Source organism: Tenrec ecaudatus, chromosome 14 (assembly GCF_050624435.1).
Source record: "Tenrec ecaudatus isolate mTenEca1 chromosome 14, mTenEca1.hap1, whole genome shotgun sequence".
NCBI lineage: Eukaryota > Metazoa > Chordata > Mammalia > Afrosoricida > Tenrecidae > Tenrec > Tenrec ecaudatus.
In genome coordinates this window covers 103323689-103350329 of record NC_134543.1, presented here as the reverse complement: position 1 = coordinate 103350329, position 26641 = coordinate 103323689, and the positions used below count along the sequence as shown (strand labels likewise).

Below are 26641 nucleotides of genomic sequence, written 5' to 3'. Positions count from 1 at the left end.
ACCCAAAGGTGTCAGTGCTCCCTGGTGCCCTGGGCGCAGCTCTCTCTTGTCGGGAGGAACTATGCACAGGCAGCTGCTTGCCGGCCTTCTTCTTCCTCCTCCTCTTTGCACTGGTCCTTTGCGGTCCCTGAAATACTTGGGGGATGATGTCGTTTCCACATCTGGCTGCATCTGGTTGTGGCCCATGGTCTGCCTCCAGCACTGGGCAGGAGGCGGGGGGGGGGGGGGGGAGGGGGCGTGGCGGGGGGCAGGCTGGTGGTGAAAGCTTGTCTCTTTGCACGGAGGGAGAGAAGAGCTAATTCTCAAAGCCCTTTGTGAGCCTTGCACTGGGAGCTGGACACACGATGTTTTAGAAAACTTGACATCAGGTGCTTGCATGTGATGGGAGGAAGACTGGCCTCTATCCATAGTCAGAGATGGCTACAGATACCGTCACGTGGTGCCACTTAGGGAGACCTGGCCAGAGCTGTGCCTGCCCGGCCTGGAAGACCCGGCTGGGACACCTTCCTCCCTGAGTTTATCCGGATTGCTTACTTGACCTTTGTCCTCTTTCTAGCAAAGCACCCAGGTTGGAGGTGCAGAAAGGGCAGGAAAATATGCAGATGAGGCCTGCCCTCCCTCTGTGTTCTGCACGTCATGAGGTTTTTAACTGCGAGGGCTGCATTTGGCCCCCCATGGACACTCGGTGCCATAAGTCGACATCCCAGTCAGCCTTGCCTGAGCCGTGAGACCTGAAGACACTGTCACTGCTCCTTGCCTCCCCTTTGCCAGCCACAAAACGATCACAGTGTTCTTTTTACAGCTTCCTGAAAACAAAGAAAGGACGCTTGGGGAATGGTGTCCTGAGCACCTCCACAGGAAGCTATTTTGAAATGTCAGGGACAGTGGCTCAGCATGCCTAGCATGCTTCCTTCCTGAGCAACCCCCTCCCTTCTGGCCCACCGGATGAAAGGACTGATGCTCAGACATCTCCCACCCAGATGTAGGGTAGTACAGGGCAGCAGAGGCCCCTACATGGCCCTCTGCAAGGCTCGTACAAAGACCACGCAGCTCTGTGGCGTGGGTTGGACGGAGCCGGGTTTGCATCTGGTAGTCACAGAGCTCCCCGAGGCTGAAGCTGAGAAAGAAAGCCACTCGTCTGTGGCCCAGATGTCTTGCTCTGCACACGAGGGGCTGTGGTCCAGTGGGGCGAAGCCCTTGTCCAGGGCCCCACAGCTACCGATGGACAAAGCCTGAGCTGAACCTGAGCCCTTGCTGTTGACCCTCAAGGCCAGCAGTGTACCCCCCCTCTCCCCTTTTGCCTGTGGAGCAGCTGACCAGAGTGACAGCTGAGGGGGGTCAGGGTCAGAGCAAGGAGAAAGGATGGACTGGGCACGGGGCTTGGGCATGCTCTCCAGAGTATGCCCCAAGCCCCGGTCCCTAACCCAGTCTGAGGATGCTCCCCGAGCCCCTGGGCACCTCGAGGATCTGAGGTGTTGACCACCGGTGCCTGCCTCACCCTGGGCAGGAAGCCATAGCAGGCAATGGGCTAGATGCTGCATCCCTGGGGCATCAGAAAGGGACTACAGGCCCAAGTATCTCTAGCTCCTGGAGTGGGCAGGCCCAGGACAAGGAAGAGATGTGGGATACTTCAGGCCATTGGACAGTATATCCTAAAAGAGGCATGGCATCCCCAGGAGCCAGAGCTCCAGCTGTTTGGGGAAAGAACAGATGAATTAGAGCCAACCTAGGAACAAGTCCTGGCTCCGAGTCTCTGAGCAGCTGTGTGTTCTAAAGAGAAGCTGAAGCTGAAACTGAAACGCAATGATGTTTGTAAAACACTGAAGGAAGTACTTAATACATGCCTGGTGTGGTGACCAGGTGAGGCGATTCCAAACTGCCCACAGGGTTTCCTAGGCTGGAATATTTTCTCCCACAGAGCGCCTAGAGCAGGGGTCCTCAAACTATGGCCCGCAGGCCACATGTGGCCCGCCGAGGACATTTATTCAGCCCTCCAGGTGTCTTTGCAGCTGCTGCCAGTCCTGCTTAGCAGCTGACTCATCCAGTGTGCATAGGAATTTGTTCATGTTTTATTTTTAAACTATAGTCTGGCTCTCCAACGGTCTGAGGGACAGTGAACTGGCCCCCGTTTTAAAAGTTTGAGGACCCCTGCCCTAGAGGGCTCAAACCGCAGACTTAGTGCTTAGAAGCCGGGCTCGAACCCAAGTTCGACGTCAGTTGTGAGCTGTTGAATTGAGGATAATGTAGCCAGACCAAAAAGCCAAACACACTGCCAGCGAGACCATTCTGACTCTTAGCAAACCTGCAGGACAGAGCAGAACTGCCCTTTTGCAGGTTTCGGAAAGTGTAACTGCTTACAGGGGTAGACAGCCAGCTTAACCAGGCTTCCTTTAACGTACAAAAGTTAAACCAAAATTCGCAGAGAGGGATCTGGCTGGTGGGCACCAGTCTCTGTTCCCTGTGTCAGTCACAGCCAATCCTTGTGATGCCTGCCAGGCCAGAGAGGCCGGGGGCCTCTACAGTGAGGGCGCCCTGCAGTGCACACGTCTGATTCTCCCTCTGGTCCTTGTCTTCCAGGTTCATGTGCTCCCAGCTGCCCAACCAGGTCCTGAAGAGCATCAGCATCATTGACAGCCCCGGCATCCTGTCCGGAGAGAAGCAGCGCATCAGCCGAGGTCAGTGGCCAGCCCTGCTGTATTCCACCCATCTGCCTGGGCACCCGAAGCATCATTGGAGAGCCCTGGAGTCCAGAGCTAAAGCCTACCCCCTACCCCTGAGAAACAGTCAGGTGGTGATAGAATCGCACGTTCTGCCATTTCAACCAAGAAACTTGCCAGAGTTGTAGCTATGGCCTCTTAGTTCTGCTACACACTGTCATCTGCTCTCATGCTACTTCACATAAATGTTCACAGTTGGAAGTATGCCCAGCAGAGGTGACCAAATAATGACCAATGGTGCTGTAAACCCAGGCTGGAAGTGCATTGGCCAATTCTATCACCCATGTCTTTCTGCTCCCCAGCGTCCTTCAAGCTGCAGGTCGGATACAATCATGGCGGAGCATGCTGGGATATTTTTAGTATGCTTTGAAGCTTGGTTCATTTTAACTCTTTATAGTTCTGTTTAACCTGACTCATATCCTGGCTTGATGGATCATGGCTTATACTCACATCCTAGGCACAGAAATAGCACAGGCAGTTGAAGCCAGCCGGTGACAGCATGCCACCCCGACGGACACAGTGGCTGTTGAGGAAGGACAGTGTGACCGACCGTGATCAGGGCTCCCGAGCTCAGGCACTTGGACGGGTCTGGTAGCACAACTGGTGTTGGATTATTCAGCTGACATTTTCAACACATTTAACTCCAAAGAATAGAGATGACTTGTAGGTTGCTGCAGTTTGAAGTATTTCTAGCAGTGCTGTTCCAGCTGCTGCTGTTGTTAGTTCCCTTGCGTAAGCTCCAGCCTGTGCTGGCCTTGTGGATGACAGAATGAAACGTTGTCGGTCTTCAAGAGCACTGTCTCTCCAAAAGCAGCCCTGGTCCTTAAGGCTCTAGAGATGAGACGACAGAGCACGTTGACCACACATCCTTCTTTTCACTGCTTGGCAGTCTCTTCCTGGGGCCCTGGTCACCCTGCCAGGGAAAGTGTTGGGTAGTTCAAATCCACCCGTGGCTCCCTGGGAGAAAGTTGAGACTATCTACTTTGGGAAAGCCAGACAGCCTCAGCAACTCTAAACAGGGCCACTGTGAGTCAGGATGAACTCAGTGGCAGTGGGTTTTGTCCATTTCCTACTCATCTGGCTCCTGGGCTGCTTTTCCCCGGGAATACTGCCTAGCTCCTGCTGAACCCAAACAAAACACCATCTAGACATTGTTCCTGAGCTTGGTACCGACTTGCAGGCTCTGGCTCCCATCAAAATGTCCCCGTCAGCAGAGGGAGCATGAAAAGTTCTAATGTAGCACGTGGTCAGTACATCAACTTGAAGGCGCTCTGCTAGCACAAATAATTATTCCCGTGGCGTCTGAGATCCCGATACTTTCGTTTAGTAGACTTAACTTTGGTAACAAGGATACTGCAGTTTTTCCCCTGTTAAAAAATTTGAACAACTGCAGAAGAAAAAATAAGTAAACTCGTGACATGTCTTTTCCAGTGGAGCTCTCCGCTCTCCTAGGCCCATCAGCTGGTTAAATGGACATTTGAGAGTTGCTTCTTGGGGTGCTTCATCCCTTCTCGCTGCATTCGAGTCTGTGAGGCTTTCTGCCCCATAAAGATCCTCGGCCTCAGAAACCCAAAGAGGTCTGTAGTTCTACTCTTTTTATGGGACAGCAGTGGGCCGGTCACCTTCAGCCAGTGATTGACACTGAGAAGACGGTGAAAAGGAAAGGGCAGGAAGTGCCCCCTAGTAAAAGCACTATCCACAGCGCCAAACCCAAAGGTCAGTTCCTGCTGATGGCACCTCTGTCAGGGGTGTTCAAGAGAGACTTTTCCAGGTGCACCCAGGCTCACTCATCTCTCCCCCGTGGAGCACCTGGCGGGTTTGAAACTGCCCACCTTGGGGTGACCTGCTCAATCCCTATAGCCCATGTGCACCACCAGAGTTCATTAAAAGCATGGAATCATAGTGAGTCATGAAACTGAGAGTCTGACTTCATTGATGGGGTAACCTAAGCTTCATAGTCATTAGTTAATATGTAGAGATTTACACACAAGCACCACTTAGGTCACCTTTAAGTTTGGCAACGTTGCAGAATGACACTGAGTCACAGGAAACTCCCGACAAATCCGTGGGTGTGTCAGAGTAGAACGGGCTCTGGGGGGTCTTCAGTGGCTGATTGTTCAGAAGTGGTGTGCCAGATCTTTCTACTGCGGTGCCTCTGGGGGGGGGGGGGACTCAAACCTCTAACCTTTCAGCTAGCAGCCAAGCACACCAATCATGTGCACCGTCCAGTGACTGCAACATGCAGGAGAGCCGTCGAGAAGAATGAGAGGCATCTGAGTACGGACAGACGTAGCCCACACAGTGGAGCATCTCAAAGGGATTGACAGGCCCCGGATCAGGGCGTGGAAATCGAATCCGTGGTTAATATGGAGCAGGAAAAAAAAAATAGGAAAAGCTAAAACAAGCCCCAATTAGGGAAGAAGTACAAGCACAACCAACTTGCCAAGTTGTGTTTTGTTGGTTTTTTTTTTTTTAACTTAAAAGACAGAAGACTGGATTTTGAAGGCTGCCTAGGAAAGGAGAAAGCGGAGCGAGTCTTCTCTTCTGAGATACCAGAAGACCTGAAACTAGACAGCAGCAAAGATCCTGCTAAGAAACACCAAGGGTGCTGAGAACAAGAGTCTTAGAAACCAGCAGAGGGCCATGGCGGGAGGAGGAACGTGTGGTTAAGGGAGCCAGCCTCGCCCATGGACCTTAGAAGTACTCACCAAGTTTCATGACGTTTCTGAGACTACATCTGACTGTTGCCCTTGATCCAATCAAGGGATTGAGGTCTCAAAACCTGTGCTGTGTAGTAGAGTGGGGAAAGGCCAGGCAGTGCTTCCGTGTGGCCTTGGGAGAGGTGTCATCTTCCTATAAAACGAGGTCGTGCTGGTAAAAGCATAGGTTGTGACATACAGAGGACAGAGACTAATGCCCACACCACAGCAGCACAGGGCAGATGTCCTCCCGTGTGTGCGTGCTCACATGTTGATGTTTCCTTGTTTTAGGAGGGATGCTATGGACATAAATGGGTACCATCAGGAGCGCACTAGAGACTATTCATTCGACACACATGCTTATTTGGCATCTCCTGGGTGCCAAGCCTGTCCTCGATGCCGGATTCAAAGTGAGTGAGACATAGGTCTTGCCTGGGGCCTACCCATCCAGGGGGAGTAGACAGACACACAAACACACCACTCTGCCTTGTGAATGATGCAAGTTCTATCGAGATGTGCAGTGAGTGGAGGGGACTCGGGAGCCCCCAGAGGTGAGGGATGGGAAGAGTCAGCGAAACGGCTAAGAGAAGGGGATCTCCCCCTTGCCCCAGACCTTGCCTTCTCTCTTGCTTTGAGGGCGCAGTTCATTGGCTGTTGGTGCATGTACAGAACTGTGCCTTCACGGCCACAGTCCACCTCAGCACGCTAGCATCGCTCACCAAAGAACTCCCCATCTCCCAACTCCCCATCATGTGCTAGACATCGTTTATAAACTCACTGAACCTAAACATTTTTAAGGCCCGTCCTTGTTATAGCCCCTTCCCAGGAGCGGATTCTTTCTCACAAGTGAGTGCTAGTCCATGGTGCAGATGCGCCGCATTTCCTTTGTCCATTCTTCTGTTCTCGTGGCCCCGGGGGACTAGGTCGAGCAGCAGGTGGTTTTGAAATGGTGACCTTGCCGATCGCAGCCTGTTGAGTAACCGCTCTGCCACCAGGGTTCCTAATTGCAGAGCACCAGGCCTGTTTTCCAAGGCCCCCTGCGGTGCTCGGGGCCACCAGCCTTTTGGCTCGGCCATTTGTAAGGTGCCTGGGGTCGCCGGGAGTTGGTGTTGACTCACCGGCAGCCAGTGGCAGCACCATTCACCAGCTGATAGGCACGGGGTGCTAGCTTTTCCTCCTGGGGCTCTAATGAATAATAGAGGTGGCTATTTGTGTGCACGTTTTTGTGTGTGCTTTCTCCATTGTCCTGGGTATGTGATCCGGAATTGGAATTGCTAGGATCAGACAGTACTGCAATATTGAACCTTTTCAGGAGCTCACCTGCCTCTTTTCCAAAGTGGCTGCACCATCTAGCATTCTCCTCAGGAATGTGTGAGGCTCCGATTTCTCCCTACCTTCACCAATCCTTGCGATCATGAGTATTCTTCTTGGTTATTATGGCCACACTAGTGGGTGCCAAGCGGTATCTCATTGTGCATTAACCTAGTGGACGGAGGCCTGGAGCGTGTTCCCCTGTGCATTTGGGTCATTGGTGAGGAGCCCTGCTGCTGTCTTGGGTTACGTCTTGGGCTGTTGACTACGAGGTCAGCAGTTTGAAATCCCTAGCCTCCCTCCATGGGAAGAAGATGAGGCTCTCCACTCACATACTGAGTTCCAGTAGGAAACCCACAGGGCCAGCTGTCCCCTGCCTTGTAAGGTCTCTGAGTTGGAATTGACTCGACGGCCGTGAGTTTAATGGTCATTTGCATATTTCTTTTGGAAAATGCCTTTGCAGATCCTTTACCTGATTCTTAATTGGTTTCTATTTATCATTGAGTTGCACGCCTTCTTCATATGTTCTGGTTATCAGTCAGACGTGTGATTTACAGTACTTTCTTCTGTTGTCTCACCACTTCCTCAGTGGAGCCCTTGAAGCACAACAGCTTTTAATTTTGGTGAAGTCCAGTTTGTTTGTTTGTTTGTCTCTTGCCGCCTGAGGGGTTAGTGCCATGTCTAAGACGGCTTGCTCAACCCAACATCATGAGACATAGACCTGTTGTTTTTGCTATGATTTTTGAGAGGTTCAGCTCTTGTATTTCATTCGGCCTGTGGCCATTTTGGATTGCTTACTCTTTATGCTTTGCAGTGGGGGATCTAATTGAATTCTTTTGCACGTAGAGATGTAGCTGTCACATATTTACTGGAAGACTATCCCGTGACCCCTCCCCCCCTTAACTGTCTTGGGATTCCTTGTCAAAAACCAGTTAGCAGTCAGTGAGAGTATTTCTTTCTAGACTCGGTTTTCATTCACTGATCCGTCCATCCTTGAGCTCTTCCTGATCAGACAAAGGGACAAACGCACTGACCAACAGCGTCAGGGCAAGAATTAAAGCGAGGATGATGGCGTGACTTCGTTAGTGATGTGCCTGCCTAGCACCGAACCACACCAAACTCACTGCCGTCAAGTCGACTCCAATCCAGCGCCATTCCACTGTACGGGGTAGACCTGTCCCTGTGGGTTTACCCTGTACTGTCGTAGGAAGCCTCACCTTTCCCCCTCAGAGTGGCTGGTGGTTTTGAACTGCTAACCTTGCAGTTAGGAGCCTGGCAGGTAACTACTATGACACCAGGGCTCCCCTCCTGAAACAGTGAAGCGAACAGTAACCCGGCCACTTTTGTCCTTTTCTAGACAGCAGGCAAAATCATGTGCGAAGGCAGAAACAGGCATGTGCGTGTTTGTCTGTGGCTGGAAGATGGGTGTGTAGGGGTGAGCACACATGGCATGAGACGGGCGTTCTCCTGAAGGCAGGACTGACTATCCCGGGAGATGAAGTGGTGGGAGGCATGGACACAGAACTCTGTAGATGCTCAGAGGGCGAAGCCATCTGGACCCGGGGACCTTGGTCACCGTGGCCTACCTTTGGGCTTTGAGTTTGGTAGCGACGGCGAAGTGGCCAGCCCCTGGCGATGGGTTTGGAGGTCCTGTGTTCTGGCCGTTGCAGAGGCCCATCTGAAGGTGGGCTGCGAGGTACTGGGACAGCACTTCCTTATCACTCTTCTAGCAGAAAATCCTGATTCCTTTCTGTTTCGGGGAAGTTTGCTGACAAACTCGTTCATGGGCTCTGTTCCACCAGTGCCACAGGAAATTCCACACCACAAGGGTTGCTGCCTCTGCCCTGGTACGAGCATGCCATCATCGTGACTCAGAGTGGCATTTGCCAAGCCCTGACAGCTATTTTTAGGCTTCGCTAATATTTTAAAGGCATAATGGATCATTTAAAAAAATGACCACTTTTTTATACAAACTTCAAACCTGCCCAGACTTTTGGATGGAGACAAGATCCAATCTCTCACTTTCTATATAAAGAAAACCTAGAGCAGTATGTCAGGGGACATTTCATAGACATCAGAAGAAAGGTTTGTTCTTGGCTACTTTTTTTAAATTTATAAATCTTTTTATTGGAGCTCATACAACTCTTATCACAATCCATACATACATCAATTGAGTAAAGCACCCTTATACATTCGTTGCCCTCGTCATTCTCAAAATTTGCCTTCCACTTGGGTTCCTGGAATCAACTCGGTTTCCTTTTTTCCCTCCCCCTCCCTCCCCGCTCTCCTCTTTCCCCTGTACCCTTAATACTTTATAAATAATTATTTTATCCTATCTTACACTGCCTGGTGTCTCCCCTCACCCACCTTCCCATTGCCCATCTAGGTTACACATAGATCCCCAAGATCGGTTCTCCCTTTCTACACCACCTTCCGTCCCGGTGTCGCTACTCCCACCGCTGGTCCTGAGGGGTTCATCCGTCTTAGATTCCCTGTGTTTCCAGATCCCTACTGCACCGCTGAACATCCTCTGGTTTAACCAGGTCCGCAAGGTAGAATTGGGGTCATGATAATTGGGAGGGGAGGAAGCGTTCAAGAACTAGAGGAAGGTTTTAAGTTTCATTTTTGCTACACTGAACCCTGAGTGACTCACCTCCTCCCCACTACCCCTCTGTAAGGGATGTCCAGCTGTCTACAGATTGGGTATTGGGTCCCCATCACGCACCCCCTCTCATTATAACGGCCGATGCTATATAGAGTACATTGTCAAATGCTTGTCACACATCCTTAGCTCATTTGTTCTTCACAAAAGTTCTAGGAGGTAGGAACTGTCCTTCCGTTTTATAGAAGGCAAGCCTGGGGCACAAAGAGAAGTGATTTGCACACAGTAATAGAGCGGGTGCGATAGCTAGTCTGGGGAGATGCCCCTCGCTCACCACTCCCAGCCAACCTACCTTGAATCTGGAATGGCCCTGAAACTCACTTTCTGACCAGAAGAATTCAACAGAAATGATTCTTCAGGACTTCCCAAGTCTCGGTCTCAAGAAAGCTCGCAGGTTCTGCCTACATCTCTAGGATCTCACTCTCTAGAAGCTGGCTGTCAATCAAAAAGTCCAACCACACTGAGACCGCCATTCCTAGCGTGAGACCGGGAGGCTTGGCTAGCCTCACCTTCCCAGCTAGGCCAGCTGAGACAGCTAATCTCCAGCCCAGATGTCATCTGACTCCTACCTCCTGAGAGGAGACCCTTAGTGAGGAGCTCACAGCCGAACCTCTAGAGACAAGTCAGGCTGTTAGTGTGAGCCACTAAGTTGTCCGGTGAGTAAGTGGCTGAGCCGGTATTTCATCCGGATGGTCCCAGGGCCCATGCTCCCAATCCCAAGACATTTGGACTCTCCTTTTGGAAATCTGGTTTTCTTTAGGGCTCCTTGAAAACCCCATTTTCTAAAGAGGGCATGGGTGGCTTAGGGGTGTTCCCAAATCAAGTGGGGCAGGCTCTTCCCTCCTAAGGGGGTGCCCCGAGCTGACGGGCAGCTGTCACCTGGACTGGAGAGAGTGTGGCACGTTACCCAAGTCCTTGCTGGGGAGGCGCAGCTAGGGCAGCCCTGGGGGTGGGGGTGGGGGGCGAGGATGCCACAAGGGGCTTTTCATTAGGTGATTATGATTTTTCTCTACAAACACCAAGTCGTTGCCCTGCCCCCGCCCCCACCCCCAGACACGCACACCTTCGTTTAGTGATTTTCAGCGGTGACCCTTGCGCACTGCCTTACTGTGAGAGGGCGGTGGTGAGGCAGGAGGCCTTCACCCTCCGCGAATGCTGCCATGCACCCCACGTTGCTCGGTGCCTCCTGACAGTGATGCTCTCAGTCAGCAGGCCATTCTTTAGCATCTGCTCGAGATGCCACGGCCAAAGAATAAGCCCAGCACGGATGCTCCCTAGAAGAATGGTGAGACTGCGCCTTACTCACTTTTGACCGTCATGCTCGATAAAGTGGAGGGGCAGCGAAAGAGAGGAAGGCCCTCGAGCTGATGGATCTGCACAGTGGCTGCGGGGATGGCCCAAAGAGAGCAACAGTGTGAGAGTGGCATGGGACCAGGCAACGTTTCCTTCTGTTGTGCACCTGACAACAGCTGGTAGGTCAGACAGAAGGAGCCCCGATGCCACAGTTGGTTATCACATGGGCTGCTATCCAGAAGGTCAGCTGTTCAAAACCACCAGCTTCTCCAGGGGGAAACATGAGGCTTTCTACTCTGATAAAGGTTTACAGTCTCAGAAACTCACAGGGTGGGTCTGTTCTGTCCTTTCAGGTTGCTGTGAGCCGGAATTATCTTGACAGCAGTGAGTTTGTATTTTAGAGAGAGACAGAGAGAGAGAGAAAGCGAGCTACTAGGTGCCTTAGGGTTAATTTGCCATTCTTGCTGTTAACACGGCTTTCTCGGTAGCTACTTACACGGGGCATACGTTTGGGTAGGGACAAGGAGGACCCCAAACCCTAAAGAAATGATGGAAATAGTTGCTGGGTCCCACAGCCGGCGATGGGTAGTCAGGGAAGGCTTCTCAAAGGAGGTGACAGGCTTGGAGATAAAGAATGAGAGGACCCGTCTTGGGAAGAGTTGGGGGCAGGGCTTTCGCAGGTGGAAGGAGCTGCCTTGGCAGGGGCCTTAGGGTAGAGAGAAAATTCCAGGCCCAACTCCAGGCTGGTAAGTAGAGAAAATGGTTTTGAGCGCCTCCTGCTGTAAGCCAGGATGCCTTGCCAAGGTGCATGGGTTTGATTCTGAGGGACAGGAAGCCATCTATGGGTTATCTTTTTTGACCTTCTTGTGATTATTACCCAGAATTAGTGTTATGAGCATCCGGGTGCTTATGTGCTGGGCAGTAACAATGCAGCCCTGTCCCCACTCCCTGTCTGTGGGCCTTTTGGTTGGCTGTCACTGGTTGTTGCTGTCTCATAGTTCCCCGGGTCATGTGCTCCCCATGATGAGGCTAGAGTGGAGGCTCTCAGGCTACCGCCTGCAGTATTTCTGGAGGGGGTGGGGATGGGGGGGTTTGTTAGCACTCTGCCTCCTGGCCTCAAGCACAGACAATCCACTGATGTCCAGAAAGCTGCCTGTCCCTGGTTCTGAAGCAGGGGGCCCACTTTGAAGAGCCTGGGGTGGAGGCTGGTGGGGCAGGGGTGGGGGGTGAGTGACTACTCCTGAACCTTCCCTCTCTGTACCTTTATTCCCCGCCCCCCCCCCACATACACACAAAGTGGGGAGTGGGAAATAATGACAAACTTGGGGAACCAACGAAGTGGCGGGGCCTCTGTGGCTAGCCAGCACCCTCTCAGGGAGGATGGCAGCCCTGGGAACAGCTGTTCCTTGACGCTGGCATCTGCCGGGGAGGGTGGCCATGCCCTGACACTGCTGTTCTCTGCCTGCCCCACTTCATTTGGGAGCTACCCCTAAGCCACCTCTTTAGAAAGTAGGATTCTTAGGAACCCCTAAAGGAAAAAAAGTGTTTTTTAATGGCCTTTTTTTTCACTTCCAAATGTTTAGTAACTGTTATGAATTTAATCAGATCCTCCCCAAAATAAGTGTTGATAATCGTAACCGTGGTTACAATCCCATTTGGGATTCTAGGTCATCTTTGTCATGCTAATGAGACAGCCTTAGTGTCCAGTCTGCTTTGAGTACAAACCACACTTCGGATTTGAATCCAAATCCTGCAAAATACCAGGCCGGCTCTTTATTGTTGAGAGATCTATCTTCTGAGGCCCTGTGCTACAGTAACATGGCTGGCTCTGAATGTGTATCCCCAACCAGGCACAAATTTCAGAAGTTACAAAGAGGGAGTCAAGGATGTTTCTCCCACCCACATACCCTGCTCCTCTACCAGTAGTCTCTCAGGGAGGTGGCCTGTGCACCCACTTGCAGCCCGCCCTCCCCACAGTGTGGCAGAACCATCACATAGATGTGCCCGAAGGCCTAAGGAGCCGTACCCTCTTGATGGTTGACATTCAAGTTGTTTCTAACTTGTTGCTGTACAGAACCACAGTGAATGGGCACACTATTGCAAGGATGTTTGTTTTGCTCCCAATCCACAAATATAATTCTTAAGATCTCCCTCTAGAAATGCAGCTGCTGGAGCAACGGCAGCGGGACCTTTCATTAAGTTATCTGGTACCAGAAAACCCTCTAGATCTCGTTAAAGAACCTTCTTTCTGCCAAGGGCGATTGGGCGATTCGTGACATCCTCAGGCCACATGGGTCCAACATTTAATAAGCTCACATCTAATGTGATGAATAGCAGTCAAGAGAGCAAAAGACATATTGCACTGGGTACACCTGCTGCAAAGACCTCTTTAGAGGATTGAAGAGCAAGGATGTTCTTCTGAGGAGGGAGGTTCTCCTGACCCATGGCATTCTCGATTGCATCCTCTGCATGTGAAGGTTGGGCATTGAATAAGGAGGACCACAGAAGAATCGATGTATTTGAATTGTGGTGCTGGAGAAGAATATTGAAAGTGCCAGGATTTGATAAAAGGACTAACTGATCTGTATTAGAAAAAGTTAGGCCAGAATGCTCCTTAGAGGCAAGGATGGCAAGACTTCATCTTGCATACTTTGGACATACGTGGGGGTACTAAAAATACAACAACGAATTTTTTTTCAAAGCTATGCATTTAATTTTTTTTTTTTTTTTACAAAACAACCTATCACCTTCAAAGTACTCTCCATTACACTTAATACATTTGTCTAATCTGTGATTCCATTCTTGGAAACATTTTTCAAACACCTCTGTTTGGATGGCTGACAGCACCTCCTCCACCTCTTCCACATCATCAAATCACCATCCTTTCATGTCCCTCTGCATTCTCAGAAACAAAAAGAAGTCACACAGAGTGAGGTCAGGTGCGTGGGGCAAGAGAGGAATGTTGATTTTTGCCCCAAACAGGTGCACTGGGATGGCTGCTTGAGCAGGTGCATTGTCGTGGTGGCAAAACCAGTCCCCTATCTGCCTCAAAGCAAACCCTTTTTTGTCACACACTGTTGCACAATCTTTTCAGAACCTCTAAATATAAAGCTTTATTAACAGTCTAACCTAGTGGAGTGAACTCCAAATGCACTACAAGTTGATATTTTCATCCATTTGGGAAGTTGATGGATGTCCAGAATGAGGTTTATCATCAATCGCCATTTCACCTTTTTAGAAACGAGAAAACCACTCACAGAGTTGAGTTTTCCCCATAGTTCTGTCCTTGTCAGCTGTGTTCAGCATCACAGCCATTTCTGCGGCAAAACAAAATTTCACAGCCACGTGCTGTTCTCTTAAATTGGCCATCACAAAAAAAGGAGGGTCAAGCAAAAATACTCTTGAAAAAATTCACTGTGACCAGAGTAATTGTGAGTTGCTCGATGTTTGACTTACGGGAAAAAATGCGTACTACAAAATTCCGGTTTTTTGGGGGTACCCCTGGTATGGTCAGGAGAGGCCAGTCCCTGGAAAAGGACATCGTGTTTGGTAAGGTGGAAACGTGGTGAAAAAGAAGAAGGCCCTCGACGAGATGGGGAGACTCGGTGGCTCCATCAGCGGGTTTAGGCTTAGGGACAATTGGGAGCACGGTGCAGGCCTGGGCAGGGTTTCACTCTGTGTGCATAGGTCACTCCTGTGATTCAGGGCCAGCTCAGTGGCCCTAACAACAATGTGAGGGTTGGAACTGCTGCTCTTGGGTGAGGCATGTGACGTTCATTGGTATCGATTCTGCATGTCTTTTACAGCCCGCAGGCCAGATAGTCCCCGCCCCACTCTAGAAAGTGTACCTGAAAAAGGTGTATGTGGGAAAATTCGATCTTTCCATCCCATTTTTCCCCAGGAACTCTTTGAAGTCCTCCTGGGTTTACATTCCCAGACATAGGTGTTCTACTTCTCTGCAACCTCCCTCCCCAGCACAGGGAATGACGGAGTTCTTTTCCTTTGCCTTTTGCTAGTCTGAGAATGGAAAAGGATGACTCATTGCAATGCTGATTTTCATTTCTCACGATTAAGGTGGCGATGATTAGGCCCATGGCGGTGGGCTCTTTTGTGAGTTTCTTTTCTGAGTGGGTCTGGCTATCTGGAAAAGCTGTTGGCAATTACTTAGTTTCGGTGGTGGTGGTTTTTGTTTTTTACTAAAGAATTGAGTCTTTTTTGTGTGTGGGTGTTTAAATAAGGAGGTTCGGTGTCCCATGTTCCCCTGCTGGCTTGATCTGCCTTTTCATCTGTGACGTAGCTCAAGCACTAACCATGTCTGAGTAATAGTTTGCCTCTCCGGGTGGCGTGGCTGATAACTTAGTTACTGGAGCTGGTCTCCATGATTCATGCTGTCCCAGTGCTCGCTGATCACTCAGGCTGCACGGGGAAGGTGGCAAAGCAGGAACTGGCAGGGCCGGGCATTCCAGGTCAGAGGTTGCTTTTAAACCCTTTGCTGATCCCAGCTTTCTCATCCTCCTGGTTTGACGTCTCTCTAGAAACCGGTGGCTTGAAGGAGCATTGTCTTTTTGCCCTTCCGAACCACAGAATGACAAGATGCGCTGCCAAGGTTGTGACCCCGTTTGGAGACATTGGCCTCAGCACACTTGGGTGGGGTCTGTATGTCACTGACGTTTTGCCTCAAGAAAATTCAGTGTGAATCACGTCTGATTTATTGATGCATTGTATAAGAATCCCTTGTCTGGGGACTGGGGGTGGGGGAGATTGTTATACAAAGCCCGCTAGAAAAATGAGGAATGGGCAATTTCCATGCGCATGACACCTGGTTCCTGGATTGTGTTCGTGGTAACATTAGAAAGTTGAATTTGAGGACAGGACGTCAAGGAGCCCCAGTGGTGCAGCGGTTAAGTGCTCAGCTGCTGACTGAATGGCTGCTGGGAAGAACCTACTAGCCACTTCCTATAAGATGTGGCCACCTGCCTCCGTCGTGATGGCAAACTAGAGACTCTGTGTGGTGCCTCTGCTCAGTGCAGTAGGCTCCTCACGAGGTGGAAGCAACTCAATGGCAGTGGTCTAGTTTGGTTTTATCATCCTTAAGAAGTGTACAATTCTGTGACTTCTCCTCTGGTAATTTCTTCTAGATTCGTTGGGGATCGGAGGACGAATTAATAAAACCTTCCAGTCAAATGGTGACCCCTCCAGAAACACTCAAACCCGTTGCTTTCCAGTAGCCTCCGGCTCATGGCCACCAACCCCGTGACGTCTGTCAGGGCAGAGGAGGCTCCAAGGGGTTCTCTCTCTTTTTATTTTTTAATGATTTTATTGGGGGCTCGTATAGCTCTTATCATCATCCATCCATCCATTGTGTCAAGCACATTTGTACACTTGTCGCCATCATCATTCTCAAAACATTTTCTTTCTACTTGAGCCCTTGGTATCAATCAGCTCCTCATTTTCCCCCTCCCTCCCCAGCTCCAGAGGGTTCTCAATGGATGGTTTTCCAGCAGTCGATCACCGGGGATGCTTGGACCCTCAAATAGGGTCACATTGCCATGGTGGAGGAGTCTGATCGAAGGGAGAGAGTCAAATGAAACTTGTCTGATCATTTTAACATGTGTAATGAGGCATTCAGTCTTTCCTTAGCCACCTGAATAGTCTTACATTCTTTTTTTTAAAGATCAACAGAATAATTTTTAATAGTTTTATTAGCATGTACTTCACATGGCATACAATTGAATCATTCAATCCTGTTTTACATTCTTAAGCTGGTGTAATAAGGAGTTGGGTACTCTATGATGGCTGAAGGAGCTCTGGTGAGACTGTGGGTCAGGAATTGGGCTGCTAACCTTGAGGTTGGCAGTTCAAACCCATCCTCCATTCATTGGAAGAAAGATGAGGCTATCCACTGCTCTAGAGATGTACAGCCTTTGAAATCCTGTATAGAGTCACTGTGAGTCAGAATAAACTCTTCAGGCCATGGGTTCTGGAGTTTGATGATATTCAGAATGATCACATATAGTTAAAAGTTAAGAGCTGGAAAGAGGTGACGCATCTTGTAGCTGTAGAAAAGGCCGGGCAGAGAATGGCTGAGCGAAGACCTAGGACTTCTGGGATTGTGTCGGTAAATTCTCACCAGGAAAGAGCCTAAACTGCCATGCATGTATTATTCTCTCTCCTGAGAGGAGTCCTCTTGACACTGTCGAATGTAAACGACCTATTTCCAGTGTGCTGTGGCGAACGAGATGTGCAGTCTAGGGGTTGCGTGGACCATACCTTCACACCAATCTATTGCCATCAAGTCTATTTCAACTCGTGCTATTGAGGAGAGACATGAGCTCCAAAGGCTTTCTAGCCACTCGCTAGGCCTTTCTTCCGCAGTGCCATGGGTAGGTTTGAACTACTAGCCTTGGGTAGCAGCAGAGTCCAGACCCTTTGCACCCCCAGTGATGTCTCGGACTAAATCGCCACACACACTGCCCCCTCCTCCCCCGTTCCCCTGCCTGTGGGCTCAGCGAGTCTCTCCTGCAGTTCCTCCAAGGGCCATGGCCTTGGGAGGCCTGCAAGGTCAGGTAGCCCACTGTCCGCTGGAACGTTCCGTTCACAGCATCCCTGAGAGGAAGGAGGGGTAGGTGACGAGGTTAGCGTGTTTATTTTATGAGGAAACAGACACAGAAGAATTGATTTACAGGCCTTGGACTAAATCCCAAGAAGGAAAAGGGAGGGGAGGAGGAAGCAACTCAAAGCCCATTTCCTGAACAAATAGGCCCTCCATTTTTGTTTAAATACAGTCGACTCAGTGGCCAAACCCTTTTGAGGCCCAATGTGAAGAGAGAGGGAGCCCTAGTCACCACAGGGGTCTTGTCAGGACCCACTGAGAGTCTTCACCCCTACAAGAAGCAGTGTACTCAAGACCACCTTCTGTGCAGATGGGAGACAACAGCGTCCTTCTGGGGAGGCCTGGCTTGGCTTCTGATTGCTCCAAGGTGCCACGAGTTTAGTATCAGCCTTTCCTGGAGCCCATGGCAGCTGGCCTTCCCCTCACCCCCCCCCCCCCCACCTTGACTGTGTTTCTGGCCAGCCTAGGGGGAGAAGGAAGGAAGGAAGGTAGAGAAGGCAGTAGGAGCCCAGTGTGTCCCGTTTTCTCACCCGATTCTTTGTGTTTCTCTGGAAAGTACAGGTGGTGGGGGGGCTGCCTCCCCCTCACCCCCAGATGGCTGTGCAGTTGCCAGGGCACACCTCATGTTTTCTGGAGGTGGCGGTCAGTACAGCCTCCAGCAGAAGATTCCAGAAATGTAGGCCATTGCTACTCAACACCATCATACTTGATCGCAAACATCCTCCGCAATGATGTCTTGCTGTTAGACCACTAGCATAGGGACCAGTAATGTCCACAATGCACTTTTTGTTCATTGTGATGGGACAATAGACTCTTGTAGAATACTCAGAAAATTATAATTCATCAAAAGAGAAGAATATAAGCATCTCCCCCCAAACCACCATCCTGATATCTGCATGGCACCGTGCGGTAGCTGGGATGCAGGCTCTGGGATTCGAACCATGCCTTCCCTGGGACCTCGGGAGAGTTGGTCAGCCTCTCTGAACCTCCACTCCTTGCATGTAACGTAGGGGATGGTAATAGTACCCACCTTACGGAGTTGCTGCAAGGATTCAGTCCGCTGCCCACGGAACGACCCCAGGGCCAACCAAAGACAGTGAGAGCTGAGTAGACGTTTCGCAGTCATGGCGTTTTTACCTGCTGTCCTGCACCTAACTTTCCAACATCAGAACAGCCTTTCCCAGTTGCAAAGTCAATCTGGGCAAAAAATGCAAAGGCTCACTGGACATATTTCACTTCTAAAAGCAAACCCACTACCACCGAGTTGATGCCCGACTCATAGAGACCCTACAGGACAGGGTAAAATGGCCCCAGTGAGTTTCCGAGACCGTAACTCTTCCCAGGAGGAAAAAGCCCCATCTTTCTCCCAAAGAGCAGCTGGTGGTTTCAGACTGCTGGCCTTGTTTAACCTTGGTGGCTATTGTGTACCAGGAGCCGCGGAATATGTGTAACACCTGCACGATCTCGCACCAGTATTTCAGCAACGCAGTCTTTCAAGTCAGTTTACTTCATGAAACCAGATGTTTGGACGGCCTGCTCTGCCCAGTGGGAGGTAATGGGGAACAATGAGAGAGGGAGGGGGTCTCTGCCATCACCGGGTTCTGTGTCCTTGTCTCCTGGTTAGCCTATAAGTGCTTGCAAGGTCTGAATGCTGTCACAGAGAGAAGTCAGTGGGGCCTGAGACTGCATCAAGAAGGGCCTGAGTAGGTGGTGAGAAGTGACCTGCACTAGGTTCCCCCATCAGCCTCTGCTCCCAGTTTCTGGGCTGTGATTGGGCTGTGGAAAGCAGGGGCTTCAGGCCGAGGCGAGAGCAGACCCTATATGAAGAGGGTGTGGAAAAACCCCCTGAGGTGCCCAGAGGATGGGGAGATGGAAAGGGAAGCACATTCCCTGCCGAAGGACACATCTGGGTAAAGGGAAGCAGGGGTTGTTTGTAGAACCAGCGAAGAACCTGTTGTGGTGTGTTGGGTGGGGAGGACAAAGCTTAGACTCTCAGGAAAGGCTGGTGCAGGCAGGCAGAGTGGGTCTGGTAACGGAGAAGTTGTAAACATTTATTCTGGGAGTAATCAGGGTCCCTTGTGTTTTTAAAGATAGGCTCTAAATGCTAAGACGACAAGGGAGGGTGGTAATTTGCGGGCTGGCCCTCTTAACTGGAGAAGGGCAGTTAGAGGGGCGGTGCCAGTGCGCGGTGCCTGTAGGTGCTGGAGGGACACCCAGATGGGCATGAAGCAGAGGGGCCTCAGGAGAGACATTGCCGCCAAACCCACTGCCACTTGGTCAGTTTGAAGCACGAGGACCGAGTGGAGCTGCTCCCAAGGCCGTGATCTTTATGGAAGGAGAATACCTCAAGGTTCCCTTCTGAACCAAACCCACTGCTGTCAAGGAAAGCCCACTCATCTTAGAACTGCACCACCCAGAACGGGCCTTGCCCACCCAGAGGCGGAGGGGCCAGCAATGTGGCTTCCTTCTGGCTGGCCCTCCCGTCTCTTATGTCCTTTCATTGACGCCAGTCTTATTTAAACCTTGAGTAATTAGAAACTTGGTTCTGGGAAGAAATTTAAGCCGCCTCCGCCCCCCACCCCCCCATGTTCTATTAAAAATAGATGGCCAAGTTTGTTTCCTTGGGGACCCTCAGCCAGCACATACCTGAGCCAGGGAGCAAAGTGCCCCCACCCAGTGCCATTTCCTGGTGACTCTTTTTCTGCCTGGTCTCCATGGGGGCTGAGCCCGGAAGGGGCCCCTTCCTGCCGCCCACTCCATTTGTTCCGAGAATGGGGAGCACGCCTCCGAATGCCAAGCTGGGATCTTCCACTGGTGAGACCTGGGTTCCCAGCTCCCAAACTGCACAACGCCCGGGGCCTTGGGCAAAGATAGAAACTGTATTTTTAAACATTTAGATCGATTGCATCTCTGTTTAGTTCCAGACTCGTAAAAGCTCCACTGGAAACTCTGATAGAGTTGGAATTCCTGCTGCTGAAGGAACGCCGTGCTCCAGGGGGCAGACGTTCCTTTTTGCTTTAGGCAACTTAAGGGGGCGTTTCAGGTCCGGGTTTGAAGAGGGTCTCGGGGCATCGCTCTTCAGGGTTCCTCCGGCCTTGATGGGTCCAGTAAGTTTGGAATATTTGAGGATTTAAACTTGTCCCCACTGTCTTCTCCTGTTCCCTCAGGATCCATCTGCTGTGGTGCTGGTTAGAACGTTCATCAAGTTCTGGTCTTAAGGCAGAGGGCACCTTGTTTCATGGGGACTCTTGGGCCTTGCCGTCTGGGTCCTTCCCTGAGTCGTGGGTTTTCTCGCTTGCTCCACATGAATAGAAACTGGCAACTGTATCTTAGAGGGCTGCGCACAAACTTGAACCATCCCAGACACGAGTCATCCAGCCAGGACGTAGAACGTGAACTTTCTGAGCTAGATTATGCCAGCCGACCCAGTCATCCTGTGAGGCAGTGACCCTTAGTCTTCCCACTGAGAAGACTCATTCTGCGAAGTATAAGCAGTAGCAGCCTCTGCAGGTGCTTCCCATAGTTGCGTGTGATCATATGATACCAGTACAACATTGTTCTGTGTACAGCTTGGTGGCATTCCTTCTATCGGTCGAGCTGTGTGTATTTCACCCACATTCGGCTCAACTTTTAAATTCCCATTATTGAATTGAAAAGCAAGCATCACCATGGGATGGTGCTATGATTGCATCAGTTTCTGCATACACGTGTGCACACACAGACCCATGCATGCATGCACACATACATACACACATGTTAATTATGCACACATTCAGGCCCACATGTGCCCTGGGTGTGTTGGACAGGCCTGCCAGGGACCAGCCTTCTTCATAAACTGGATACAGCTCATCTCCTTCATCCGGAAGAGTTGGGCCCCCCTGTGGCAGTGCCAAGCACTGTTCATTCACCTTTGGCTTTTGTGAGGGGACCAGGTGCATGGTGGTTACAGGCCCACAAACCACCCAGTGCCTCAAGGGAGAAAGACGGGATTCCTACTCCCTGAAGAGCTACAGTCTTGGAACTCCCCGGGACAGTTCCACCCTATGAGTCAGCATTGACTCGAAGGCAGCGAGAGGGTTTTGAGATGGGGGCGCTTTTATACTTGAAGTGCTTTTACATTCCAACCAGATGTTCAGTTTACTCCCAACTTCTAGAACAGATGAGTTCCAAAAGATAGTTTAAAGGCAGTTTTGGAATTTCGGACACAGTTTGTCCAGGGAACATTTATCGAGATGTGCTCTTGGTCAACTCTGTCCTGGGTGTTGCAGAGAACTGGGTACGAAGGGTCGCTGCCCAGTGGGGAGCCATTCACGGGAATCAACATGTTACTTTAGGAGAAGCAGCGACCCCCCCGCCCTCCTCGAGTGCTGGCCTGCTGCCCTGGACTCAAAGGCTGGATAAGAGCTATAGTGTGTCCACTCAGGAGCAGTCATCAGCTGTGGATGCATCTGTGAGCCAGGCCAGCTGTAAGAACCGAACAACAGTGCCCTGACCAACGGCAGCCAGCTCAAAATTTTAAGAACACCGTGTAGGTTTCAAGCAAACAGCATCTGAGGGCCACGTTCAGCCTGAGAGTCCCTGTGGCCAACCTCGTGTGAAGCAGTAGCTGGGTGCACAGGCTTATGCAGCACCATGTGGCTGGCCTCTGTTATTGATAAGAGCCAACCATCGTCATCTATAACAGAGTCTTTGGGAAGTATCCTTGTTCTCCGCCTAGTGAGGACAAGTCTATGCCCCGAGTCATCCCAGCCATGCACAGGACTTTTCTGTCGGAGTGTGTGTGATAAGAATCACAGATGTGATCTTGGAGCGAGCTGGGATCTTGAAGACCATCCGGTTGAACTCTGTACTTTGACAAGGAAGAAAGGGAAGGTGGCTTTCTGCCCCACTAACTGTCACTGATTCGCTATTTTCTGAGCATTTGAACTAATCCTCTCCCTTGGCTCAAGGGTCATTGTATTGCTGTTTTCCCCTCATGAATGGTGTTTCATCCCAATAGGAGTGGCATCCCTCATTGTCACAGGGCATTTATTGTAACCCCACTGTGCCCCTGCCCTTGACAGAGAGATTAAAAATGTAATAACCAGGAACCAGCAGTGCTTTCTTGGGGTCATGGTGATTCTCATGTATGAACTCCGCAGGTACAGGTGAAGAAGTGAGACACAGAGACATTAAGTAACTAACTCACACAGGGTCACAGAACTAGGATGTGATGGAGCCAGGACCAGATGGCAGTCTGGTCGGGCAAAAGCCCATCTGGTGTAGCTGTGAGAAAGGCATGGGCCCTTTGATGAAAGGGCTTGTGATCTAACGAGAGAGACCAATACACCCACCTGATGATGATACAGCAGGGTGTGCAGTGGAGCAATAGCAACGCAAAGAAGGCAGTAGAGGAAGCAGTCAATTCCACCTATGAAGTGAGGGGGAGAAATCAGAACGTTATGTTGCGTGTGATGATACACAATAGATAATAAAATTCCACAATAATGGCTTCTCTTTGTTGAAAATGTATTGCGCGTGCTGCAGGTAAGCATGTTCTCATATAATCAGAGTCCTGAAAAAAATTAAAGTTAAGTAATATGTAACGCATCCAGCCCCATCCAGGTGTTTTGGAGAAGGGGTAGGATTTGGCTGGCTCTCTAGGTTGGGAGCAGAGGAGTACATTTGAAACCATGTCTTCAGAGTCTGCTGGGCGATTTGCTTGGATAAGCCATGGTGTCCAAGACCTTCCTGGTTGGCTAACTAAATTACCAGCCCTTCACCGCTGTGGTGGTTCTCTTTAGCAAATCTGAGCACAGGGAAGGGAGCTTCTGTGGATGTTAGAACTCATAGCCACAAAAGCATGTTTGAATTCAGTTCTACAACACACCACCTAACCATCCCTTGGTAACTGCTTCGGGCAAAAATAAACTCTGCTTAGAGTGTTTTGTTCCCCTCACCAACGACAGCATGGCACTCAGTCCAACACAGCGGTTTTCCAACCTCTCTGTGTGCCGCAGTCACCTGCAGACCACCAAGTCCAGCCGGGAGGGTCAGTGCTTTGGGGAGGGGCCTCGGAGTCTACATTTTAACAGGCTCCTTATTTGATTCTGATTCAGGACCACACTTTGCTTAAGAATCAGCTGGGGCGGGGGGTTAGGTAGGTAGATATATTTAGGTCGGTGCCTGAATCCATTGTGCTGTCATAATTGAACAGAGCAGCCATTCCCAACTTTGATAGTCCTCACCTCTCTTCCCAAGCACTCTTACCTTTGCTTACTTCCAAGTCTAAGGAGCCCTGGTGGTGCTGTGGGTTTAGCATTGAGCTACTATGCTCAAGGTTGGTAGTTCCAACCCACCAACCATTCCTTGAAAGATGAGGCTGTCTACTCTGGTAAAGATTTAGTCTCGCCTTGGACTCCCCTGATTGTCTTTCAGCCAATTACAAGTTTGTAATCTTAGTTTCTACTTCTGAAACAACGATGCTCTCCTCTCCGTTGTCTAATGTAGCACACACCTTAAGTCTGTGGATAACCATGCTGTCTGTGGAGTTGTAATGAATCTCTTCATTTGGGGGTGGGTGGGGTGGGCAGGAGATTTAGTCCCAGAAACACGAGGGAGGGTTTCTGCGCGTCAGACTGACTCATGTCAGCGGGTTGGGGTTGGGTGTCCATGTCTGTATTTTATTCCATTGGTTGTGTTCCCTGATGTGTGGCAAGCTGTCCTTGTATCCTGCTCCATGACAAACAAAGCAGCTGTACGGACTGTGTTTCTTAGGCTTTATAGAGCTGCTGTTGGCTTAAAACAAGAAACTGTGGACATATGGTCATCTCTCTGGAATTCCCGGTCTTCACAGCGTTATCCGTAATTTGGTGTGATCCGCATAGTTGAATGCCCTTGTGTGGCTAATAAAACACTGCCTGATATTCTTTGCTTCCATCCAAGATCCATCTGGTGTCAGCAGTGACATCTCTTGTTCACATCTTCTTTTCAACCGAACTTGAATGTCTAGCAATTCCCTGTGGATGTACTGCTGCCAACGGCTTAGTTATTCTCAGAGCTTTGCTTGCACTAACGACCCTACTGATGGTGTTCCGTGATTCCCGCGTTTTGATGGCTCGTCTCTTTGGAGTGGGCACACCTGTGGATCTCCTCCAGTCAGTTGGCCAGGTGGCTGCCTTCCAAATTTCTTGGCATTGCGGAGTGATTGCTGCCAACACTGCACCTGTTTGACATTTCATCGGTTCCTGAAGGCTCGTGAGGTTTTTCTGGTTGTGTTTCTGCCGGTGCTTTCAGTGAAGCTTGGCTTTTTCCCTTCCATGCCACTGATGGATGCTGACCTGTTCTTTTTGTTACAGTGACTCCGTGCTTGACTCCTGTCTTCTTTAATGCTTCCTTTGTCGTTCAATATTTCAGCTATCGAATCCTTCAGTATTGCAACTTGCGGCTTTGGTTTAGTTTCTGGGTTGTTGATTTATTTGATCAGTTCTTGCGCCTTGAGGATTAAAGAACGTGTTCTTCCCTGTCCACCGTGGGTCACCATGCTGGTATTTGAATGGCTGATGGCATGTTTTCAGCCACACACAAGCCACCACAGAACCGAAAACTGACAGAGAAGTGATGGAAACTCAGTATCAGGGGCCAAAAGTTAACGTTCAGGCACACGCTGTAGCTACAGGGCCCTCAGAAGAAGAGACTCTGCATCCATGTGGCTGACTGCATGGCAGGTAATGACAGCCGTGCTTCAACGTCTCTACCTGCGGGCTAGCTGGTTTCCTGTGGTGTTAATTGTGAAGAGGCAGACATATTTCAGAAAGATTAAAATGTAGGCGGGGGAGGGGGTGTTTGTTAGACAGGATAGATAGACAGGCATATAGAACACAATGAAATAAGTGGTTAATTAGTCCACAGAGCAGTACAGAGGGCTCAGTTAACTCACTTCCGTGAGATAGTTGATATACTGGCAGTCCTTCAACTCACAAGCCAAGGAAGCAGACAATTGAGTCTTCTTTAGAGCAATACAGGCAGCCTGGCCACAGGCCGCAAATAGCAGGGCAGGTCACCAACAATCAGGCAGATGACAGGGGTCCGACAGTCCCCAGCTCAAGCAGTATGGCAAAGCAGGTCTCGAAGGAACCTCAAACTATAACGACACGGTCCACGGGTTGGGTGTCCCAAGGGTATTGTAGCTCACAAGTTGAGGCAGAGACTAGCTAAGGCACACTGGTTCCATCATCAGAGAGCAACGTACAGAAAGGAAAGGCTGGCCGAGCCATTTATGTCTTTGCCTTTCAATTAAACAAACCATCTGGCTGAGATAGAAAAAGAATTAAGGGAACGCTCAGGTCATTCCCAGAATTGAGAATTGGTTGGTTGGGAAAGTTGGAGACTTGGGCCCAGAAAGGGGTTAGGAAGCTGCTGCCAGTAGACTCTCAACTCAGCTGTCACCACTGTGAATCAGCTCCTGTTTTCCCTGTATCCTTCTTCACTCCAAAGCTCGGCACCCCACTCACAGGGGAAGAGCTGATTGTCTGATTCTACTTCTCCTGCTATATCCCATCCCACTGAGGAGGGGGGTAAGGGCCTGTGGGCTCCACTTTCAGCTTTCATTGCCCCTAAAGTACCCGCAAACCGGAAGGCTGCTCAGCACAAACCAACACATGTCCACCCCAGAGTACATCCCATATGCCTCGTTACTGAACTTCCAGCTGCCCAGTTTGGGTAGCTGGAAACCAAGGGAGACAATGGGAGAGGGTGGTCAGATCAGAGTAATGAGTCCATCGTCCTTCCTGGACAAGCAAGACCACATGCAGGTTCTTCTGGTGTTTGGTCCCGGGGTGGGCAGCCTTCTAGCTCCCCAAGGACAGCATAGTCACCCCTCTGTGGGGTCTCTCCACCTGTGATCTGGGGCAGAAGCCAGTCTTAGTGACAGTAGCACCTCCTGCTGCTGGGGAGGCAGTTTGTACCGGCTTTGCAGGGACAAAACAGTTAAACCCTGACCCTGAATCGTAACAGTCTGCTACGTGAGTCACTGAGCGGGGCTTGGCTTGGCTTCTGTTCTAAATTGGCTCCTGACAGCTATGAAAATAAACCCTGGCCCACATCCCGAGAGTTGCCTTTGTCCCAGGAAATTGGGGTGCACCACAAGACAAAGTCAAAACATGAACTGCATAAACAGGGCATGTCCAGAGAGGCACTGGGGGATAATACCACACCGCGCCCAGGCAGCGGTTTCCGCTGGGGCAGAGGGATTGTGTGTCAGTCCAGGTGGGCTAGGGAAAAATTCATAAGACACTCATATGTGTATAAGAAAAAGCATTATAGAAAGAGTAATTGTATATTAAGAAAACATCTTTGCCCAGTCCAG

At 50.3% G+C, this 26641-nt stretch overlaps 1 protein-coding gene across 1 annotated transcript in view; it reads left to right on the top strand.

Moving 5' to 3' along the window:
• EHD4 (EH domain containing 4) overlaps nt 1–26641 on the top strand; it is a 78230-nt gene that overhangs the window by 28799 nt on the left and 22790 nt on the right. The window contains exon 3 of the mRNA XM_075531611.1: nt 2578–2675. Coding sequence (XP_075387726.1) covers nt 2578–2675 — 98 coding nt within the window. The remainder of the gene's footprint in view (nt 1–2577; nt 2676–26641) is intronic.